Source organism: Pleuronectes platessa, chromosome 4, assembly GCF_947347685.1.
Source record: "Pleuronectes platessa chromosome 4, fPlePla1.1, whole genome shotgun sequence".
Classification (NCBI taxonomy): domain Eukaryota; kingdom Metazoa; phylum Chordata; class Actinopteri; order Pleuronectiformes; family Pleuronectidae; genus Pleuronectes; species Pleuronectes platessa.
In genome coordinates, this window is record NC_070629.1 from 6107867 (window position 1) to 6117088 (window position 9222).

General features: G+C 40.1%; 1 protein-coding gene across 1 annotated transcript; it reads left to right on the forward strand.

The window, feature by feature from the left end:
- The first annotated feature begins 6429 nt into the window (after positions 1–6429).
- Positions 6430–8810, forward strand: LOC128438104 (nuclear factor 7, ovary). The gene is made up of 2 exons (XM_053420497.1): positions 6430–6803; positions 6891–8810. Exon 2 carries the CDS (start codon positions 6908–6910, stop codon positions 8288–8290), a length of 1383 nt encoding a protein of 460 aa, XP_053276472.1. The 5' UTR covers positions 6430–6803; positions 6891–6907; the 3' UTR covers positions 8291–8810.
- Positions 8811–9222: the final 412 nt, after the last annotated feature.

Here is a 9222-nt window from a genome sequence, read left to right on the forward strand (position 1 = left end):
ACTTACAAATCAACACAAAATACAAACAATCCACAAAGTATACAGACTTTCAATTCCAATAAAACTCAATGACACACAAAAACATAACTGATCCCTTTGGCAAACCTCTTTGAAGTTGACTTTTAAATTGATGCCAGTCATGGTCCATTTTAAGGCAAGTGAGTTAAGATTTCCATTTATTGATCACAGCAAAAAACCTCTTACTCTCTAAATTAGGATGCACTATGTGACAACATAGGCATCGTGTTCCCAGACTCGTTTTACAACCCAGAAGTCTTTGGTGGGCTCAGGTGAGGAGTGGCGCAGGAGGCAGAGCAGGACGTAACATATGTATTGGGCGGCCGAGATATTCGTGTTCGCCCTGATGACCAAAATGAGTTTGTCCAATTGTATTCTTTATCATTTTGTTAGGTCTGTGGCGTGTTAGAGACATCTTTAACACTCGAAAGAGGTTCTCTTGCTGTGCTCTCAAATTCTGACATCATCCAGAGTTTTTACCAGGGGGCTTGCAGGAGGAACTCCAGAGAAACTCTGGAGCATCTCATCTGGACATTTGTATTCTCACGATCTCCAGATAATGTCCGAAGGGCAACAAACACCAGCTACTTTCTTCAGACAACTTAGTTAATTGATGGCAATGTGAGGATGATTTCAACAGAAACCACTTTACCCATCCTACCTTTAAGACCCTGGATATTTAGGCATTTATGGATGACTTCAGTGTTGGCAAATGTAAAAAAAATATCATCAGATTGTCATTCATTACTTTGTGATTAAATGCTGTATTAAATTGAGATGTACGTTAGAAAAATGATCAACTTACTGAATCTACCATGATACATTATTTTCTTAAATATTCTGCAGTCATTGAAGGAGACACAATACCAAAATCGTTGCAAGTCTCATCACTCGACAGCCATCTTGCCAATGTAATTTCTTGTCTGAATGAATGGGGGGAGAGCTGCAGCTGCACAAATGTGTCACACAACTCCCATCCTTTCTATGGAGGATTCTCACCTCAAGATAACACAGTATGATTCACATGGTAACTTCTGGTTTCCCCAGAGAAGAGACAACAATCTCCTCTTTATTTCCGCTGTGTGACGTTCAGTCTGACAGGGTTTAATGGAGGCAGGGGGATCAGCTTCAGATTAGGAAAGGCTGGCCGGAGACGCAGGCAGGATTAGATGATGAAACATTTTCTTAAGAACTGAAGATTTTGTAACGTGTGTCAAAACCCCTGAAGGAGGTCAGAATCAATTTGTCCCAGCCACCCAGCAAGGAATTTCAATAGATGGTATTTTTCAGCCTGACCTTTCTCTATCATGTCATGTCCATTAAATTGGGAAATGTAAGAACAAAGGGAAACAACTGATATGTAGTTTTTAAAGGTACCCTTTTCCTTTGGATCGATACAGGAAGGGGAGCTAGAGGTGGAGGCAGACAGCGGAAAGGCAGCAGCAGTATCAGCCACAATCAGGACACTGCGCTGTCTATAGCTCTATTTGAGCCCTTCTGTGTGGAGCTTGTTTATGCAGCTGTTGGTGTTAAGTGATTGCAATATTGCTGCAAATTATAATAATTAAAACAAGTGATAAAGTGATGCACACATGTTGTACAAAAATTTGTTTTGTATTCACAGCCACAGTAATGCAGAGCAGCTCTATATGCAGGACTGCTGTCTGCAGCTTCAGTCAAATATAGTGAAATGTCTATGAGCAGCAGACCAGGTGGAGACATTTATAAAAAACATCCCTTCAAACAGCTCACACTGCTTATTACACACAGATGAAAATAAATTGTAATCTAATATAGATATTTACAGACTTAAACAAAACATTGTGTTGCAAACAGCATTTTTCTGAGAAGTATTTCAAAGTCTTTCAAAGTCTCTGTCCAGAGCTGGAGAGAAACCCACCTCTTGCCCACGGTTCTGTTCAATCTTTTCGCACATACTAGCGCTACCTACTTTAGTGGACGTGGACATTTGTGCAGACTCTTGGCCTGTTGATCTATCTATCTATCTATCTATCTATCTATCTATCTAATTACCAACATATAGACTGTGCCAATGCAGTGATTGAACTAAAGTGGAAAGGCACTCAGTACATACATTAAATCAAGCTGCACCAAATTGCATTTACTCATAGATATCAGTGTCCGATGTTTGAATGTTTTATTTCATCGTGAACTCTGAATTATTTGATTGTGTAATTCACAAAAATGAGGAAAGATGCACAACCTCACAATGTTAGGGTACATGACAACATATGCCTGGATCTGCCCCCTGAATCCAATCCACTCCAATTGTTAATAGCATCTTACTAGGCCCAAACCCCATCGTTCCAAAGAGTTTCAGTAAAAAGCAGTTCGGTACTTTTTGTGCAAACATTTTCTTTTTGGCAGAGGTTAAAAACATTGACACTATCAGGAGAACTACTCCCTCTAAGTACATTAACTGGGCTGTTGTAATGTAGGGATTGGCTCGTCCACCCTGCTGCAACTAATGGGGTATGATAAGCTATGCCTCTAGTATTGAACACCATCACCTCATTTATACCAGTCCCCAGCATCGGAAGATGAATTTAAAGGTAAAGTAAAAATACCACATATGAAATTTCAATGCTGTTATTTGTATTTACTAAAATAAGAAAAAGTTAATATTGGCAGCCTCAAGGTATCTCTGTACTGGGGGCTTTTAATTCGATCAATATCTTCTTTAGAACTATTATTTTTGTCGTTCCCACAAAAGGAAAATATTACACAGTGAAAATGTAACAGAATCAATTCCCTGGCCTTTCGCACCAATCACTGTGCAGTACAGTAGTTTGGGTTCTACAACAACTGACCTCAGACAGGTGCCAGACTATACTCTGGGTCAATAGGATCACAGTATTGTCCTCTATGTCCTCTGATGCATCTTTTTTGTCCCTAGCAGGACGTCAGACTGTCTCACCGACATCCTAAACAATTTCCTGGACTGGGTCCATCGTCTGTATGTGGCAGCGAACTCTCTGTCTGTTTTTCTACCTTCAAAAATGGGAAATCAGGTCTTTTGAAAGATGAGAACTAGATCATCATCCCTGGATGATACCGAAGTCATCACTTTTTCTGACAACTGTTATAGTGCAAAGCTTTTTTTTAACTTTTTCTTGACAAAGTGTTGCAACCGTTGCAAACACTGCTGCTATGAATAGCTTTGATGCAATATATTCACAGGCGAGTATTTCACATTTCTGTTTTGGTGTTTGTCATGCCCTCGGTCTGTAAGGGTCTGCACATCCACACTGGTTTAATTCATTATAATTGCTGGGATCCAGGTCCACAGTAAAAGACTAGTCTCCAACTTGTAAAGCAAACTTGAGCCAGTGTTTCATCAAAATGATTTTTTAATTTTTTAAACCCATTTGGTTAAATCTACCTAGTTGTTCTTCAGGCTTGAATTTGTCTGACTGCCTCAGCACCTTCCTCGGGTGATGTTGGCACAGCAGCACTGGTCCAAGTGCAATAAGATCTCCACAGTGGATTTATGACCAACACGATATTTGAGCATGACGATAACCTCCTCCAGTGTTTTGCAAACACCAGAGCCTCATATGAGCTTGATCAGACCGCTGAGAGATAAGCTGGGTAATTTTAGAGGGTCGGATATTTGAGCCTCGTGCTTGATTTGTTCCATAATATGGAGCCGCTTGTCCTCATTCTGCACAGCTGGCTCCAGCAACAGACCATTGACTCCGTGTAATGCGGGGAATCATCTTGCACTTTACCAACAGTGTATCAATTATCAGGTAAATTAAATTCAACTATATTGTCTGTGTATCATATTGCAGATTACCTGAATGTTTTTTAATAATGCCAGCAGCAGTACAACAGGTGGGAATCTGATATTGCTTGTGTAATTATATTGTCGCCTAATATTCTTTTTATTGTTTCTCGTTCTGGGTTCCACAGCCTCTGTAAAATGTTGTTGTATCTCGGTCTATGAACAGATGAATCATATAACCTTAAATGATGGCCCAAAAAACAAAAATAAATATGCCTCAGCGATGGCCATAGCGAGTGGCAAGAGGCATTATGTTTTCTTGTTGTCTGTCCGTCTGTCCGACCAAATCTTGTGAACACGATATCTCAAGAACGCATTGAGTGGCTCTGGTGACGACGTGGCAAGTTCTACCTCCCTTCTTTTTTAAAAAAAGAAAGGAGGATTACACACAATCATATAAGCAAATACATAAAAAGCAAGATTAAGATCCACAAAAAATTTACAATAGAAATGAACAAATAACAAAGGAGAGGGGGTACTGGCTGTTCCACTTTATTATAACGTATATTATAACACCTACTATTACATATTATAAGATATATTCAGCTATGCTATAGGGTGTCTGTATGTATTTAACTATTCATCTTATTTTCCTTTTATTTTATTATCATCATCATCATTATTATCATTGCGATTTTTTTTTTCTTTCTTTTGTAATAAACATAAAATACCATCATTACATTACATTACAGAAAAAACACCACATCCTTTCGTCTCTCTGCTCCACATTCCTCATCTCAGACCACAGCTTGTCCAAACCAATTGAACATGGACTCATGCAGACATAGCTCACATTTACATGCACATGCACACACCCGCCCCCCATACACGCACACAAACACACAAACAGACACACACACAATTATTTCATCACTAGATTATCATACACATCACTTTAACTGCATTATTAGGGCCCGAGTGGGAGGACCTATTGGAATTGTAAGGATTTTGGAGGGCTTTGACATGCTCAGATTGTTACAAACCTTTGCAGAAAATTAGGAAGTGGTGAAAATTTACATATTCTGGAGTAATTTTAAATGGCCGTGGCAAAATGGCTCATCGGCGCCCCATGGAACGCCGCCCCTGAGTTTACATTGACAGATCTTCACAAAAAATCCAACAGGAAGCCCGCCATTTTGGATTTAGTGTTCATTTTGGCAATTTTTCATGTTTTTATAATTTTCATAATAAATGTTTTTCTTTAACACAAATGTTGTCTTCATTAATGTTTAATAAGGGTGATTTTTTTAACTTGTGAACTCCATATCCTTCATCTTTGCTAACTACTGATAATTAATTATTAAATTATTAATCAAAGTTCAACATTTGTAGTCAGTACTTTCATGAGACTTAATCAATAAATTGGCTCTTTTCCCTTCCTTTGATTGCTGGTGCCCCGAGGTAGCTTTAATGTAAACTAAAGTTATTATTTAATATTAATATTAAATATGTTTCTGACAGCAACATTTATTGAATGCCCAAAGTCACAAAATATAATGCTGTCACACTTAAGGTAGAATAATCATAACAAAATGTACAATCATTTGATGATGTCATACTTTTTACTGCACTCCAGTGTTAATTTCGTTGACGAAGACTATGACGAAATATATTCGTTAACGACCTTTTTTCCATGACGAAGACGAGACGAAGAGGTAACGAAAACGAATCTTTGAAAATAAAAACTATGACGAAATCTATTTTAATTTTCGTTGACGAGACGAGACGAGACGAAAATGTTGGTGGTTGACTAAGTCACAATAATTTTTAAAACATCATCGTATCAGGCCGTCATGAAGTATCAGGAGCGGGCGAGTGTGTGTGTCTGTGTATGTGTGTGTGTGCGCCCCAGATAGCGCTCCGGTCCGTAGCTCCGCCCCCCGCCTCGCGCACTCGCTCAGAGAGACACAGTGAAAGCAGAGCGCGTTCTCGTGGAGCAGCCTCTCAGTGACCGACTGCTTCTTAACTATGGAAACAGTGAAAACCAGAGTTTCTATGGTCTCAGCTGCTCAGAGATCAGCGCTTCAGCTTCTTCATCAGAGCAGAAGCTGCAGTTGGTTTCTACCGAGCTGCAGTTTCTGTGTCCGGCTCCAGTCTGACCTGCTCTCCCTTTTTGTTTTCACATTTAAAATTAAATATATATTTTTAAGCTATTAGGCTGCAGCTATATGTTTTTATAGAAAAGGAGTTTAATGTGGCTATAAAATGTGACTAAAACTAGACTAAAATGGAATTAGTTTTCGTCGACTAAAACTAGACTAAAATGGAATTTGTTTTCGTCGACTAAAACTAGACTAAAATGGAATTTGTTTTCGTCGACTAAAACTAGACTAAAACTAAGAAGGATTAAAATGACTAAAAGGTGACTAAAACTAATATGCATTTTCGTCAAAAGACTAAGGCTAAGACTAAATCAAAAATAGCTGCCAAAATTAACACTGCTGCACTCACACACAAATAAATAAGCAAACTTGAGCTGAATTGAAATTATAAAACCCTGTTTTAATGTGCTGACACTGTTTCGATTTCTTTGCACTTTTTTTTCTGTCTCTTTAATGTGACTTCAGCTCTGCAGTTACGTCACAGACTCCCCCCCTGCACATCCTGTTATTTAACTTTCACTTTCACTCGAGCAGAACTTCCTCTGAATATTGAACACTGAGCAGATCACAATCATATTCAAGCAGCTATTTTACAACCAAGTCTATTGTCTGTGTGAGCTTGTTGCTGCCAAATGACTTTTGACCAGTTATCAAATCCAAGGCTTGAATAACTTTTTACAATCGTGTCCTGACACACCAGAGAAACCAGGAAACATCTTTTCCTCCCGGAAGAGACGCAGGCTGAAAACCAGAGGATCACATTCACCTTCCAAACCAAAGTAAACCAAACCAGACCAAACCAAACAAGCTGGAGTGAGTCCAGCTACAGTAGAGAAGAGTCTAACTACAACCTGCCGACGCTCCACACACCGACTGTGAGTTTAACAAACACCTCGACTCAGAGAGGAAGTAAACCTCAGTGAAGTTTGTGGAGCTGTGACTGACTGACTGTCTGTTTTCAGCTTCTCCTGGAGACTCAATGGCTTCCAGATCAGAAGAGGATCTCTGCTGTCCCGTCTGCCGTGATGTCTTCAGAGATCCTGTCCTTCTGTCATGTAGCCACAGCTTCTGTAAAGTCTGTCTGAAGAGATGGTGGAAAGACAAAGAAGTAAAAGAGTGTCCACTTTGTAAGAGAAGATCTTCAATGTTGGAACCACCTTGTAACCTGGTGTTAAAGAACCTGTGTGAGACCTTCTTACAGGAGAGAGATCAGAGCTCTTCACAGGCTCTCTGCAGTCTGCACTCAGAGAAACTCAGACTCTTCTGTCTGGACCATCAGCAGCCAGTGTGTCTCATCTGCAGAGATTCAGAAAAACACACTGACCACAAATTCAGCCCCATCGATGAAGCTGCACAACAACACAAGAAGCAGCTTCAGGAAACACTGGAGCCCTTGAAGAAGAAGTTACAGTGTTTTGAGCGTGTTAAAGGAGAGTTTGAACGAGCAGCAGAACACATTAAGGTCCAGGCCAGACTCACGGAGATGCAGATCAAGGAGCAGTTTAAGAAGCTTCATCAGTTTTTGGAGGAGGAAGAGGAGGCCAGGATGGCTGCACTGAGGGAGGAAGAGGAGCAGAATAGTCGGATGATGAAGGAGAAGATTGAGGCTCTGAGCAGAGACATAATGACTCTTTCAGACACAATCAGAAGCACAGACGACGAGCTGAGAGCTGAAGACGTCTCGTTCCTGCTCAACTACAAGGCTGCAGTGGAACGAGTCCAGCAGCGCCCCCTGCTGGATGATCCACAGCTGGCCTCAGGAGCGCTGATAGACAAGGCCAAACATCTGGGCAACCTGACCTTCCACATCTGGAACAAGATGAAGGACGTGGTCTCCTACAGTCCTGTGGTTCTGGACCCAAACTCTGCTCATCCAGAACTCGTCCTGTCTGAAGATCTGACCAATTTGAGACGAGGAAAGAGACAGAAGCTTCCTGAAAATCCAGAGAGGTTTGATCAATACGCCTCAGTCCTGGGATCTGAGGGTTTTAACTCAGGGACTCACAGCTGGGACGTCCTGGTTGGAGACAGTAGTGACTGGTCACTGGGTGTAAGAGCAGAGTCTGTCCAGAGGAAGGGAGACAAACTGTCTGGATACTGGAGAATAGCTTTCCGTGAAGGTAAATACAAAGAGGTGTCACCATCAGCATCATCTGTTCTCTCTGTGCAGAAGATCCAGAGGATCAGAGTGAAACTGGACTGGAACAGAGGAGAACTGTCATTCTCTGATCCTGATACTAACAAACGCATTCACACCTTCATTCACACTTTCACTCAGAAGATGTTTCCATACTTTAACACTAGAGGTCACTTCAAGTTGTTACCTGTGAATGTCTCTGTGACGCTGGATCAGAGCAGTTAGAGATAAAGATTTTACTCATGTGTATGAAATCTGCTGAATTTAAATGTGTAACTTGTTATATTAAAGCTTTGTTTATTTCTCCCTTTCCTTCTCACTCATTTTTATTTCTCCTGTCGACTTTGCCACGTGTGTAAAAATATTTTATTATTTTCTGATGTTTATCTTTGGTTTGTTTTTAACTTACGTGGAACATGTTTTCTATAATTACGTTTTTTTTGTGTTGATGCATGAAGTCGAGCAAACGACGAAACGACGAAAGATCCACATAAAAACACATTTATCAATAACAGCTGATCATTGTTCACATTCAACAAACTTTATTAAAACTCACACGAGACATGATTCATGTTTAATCACATAAATTCTGTTCACATATGAAATAATCCAACATATGTGAACATTTGTCTGTTTGATGTGATGAAACCAAAATGATTCTGTCTGTAACAGTGTTTATTCAACAGTAGCCTAGTGATGTGACTTTAATATGGTGATAAAAATAATAAAAACTATGAAACATAAACTGAGTTCGGACCTTTTTTAAGTTGAAAAGTAAATATAACATTATCTGTCATTTAGTAGGATTTAACACTCAGATAGTTTCACTGGACTTTAAACAGCACCTCAAAAGGGACCTTTCCCCCGTTTCATGCAGTGGTAGCATAACTGAGCTAATTACACTAGGCCTATGCATAGGACTGGTAATTTCTATTCATTTGATTGTGGGAATCTAGATGACTGGCTCCTGTGATGTGGTTCAAGGTTACATGGTCAGCCGGTAGGCAGGAAACAATAAAAGTCTACCAGGTTCAGCAGAGGGTCCCTTGACTCTGCTGCATGCAGATTGCTGCGGTGGACATCTCCCTTTAATGCAGGTATGTCAATTGATTGTTGCAGCACTTATAGTGAGCGCGGCATGGGATTGATTGTATGAC

Bases quoted from the DNA above. Each gene is read 5' to 3' on its own strand.
- LOC128438104 (XM_053420497.1), top strand. From the start codon at position 6,908: ATGGCTTCCAGATCAGAAGAGGATCTCTGCTGTCCCGTCTGCCGTGAT.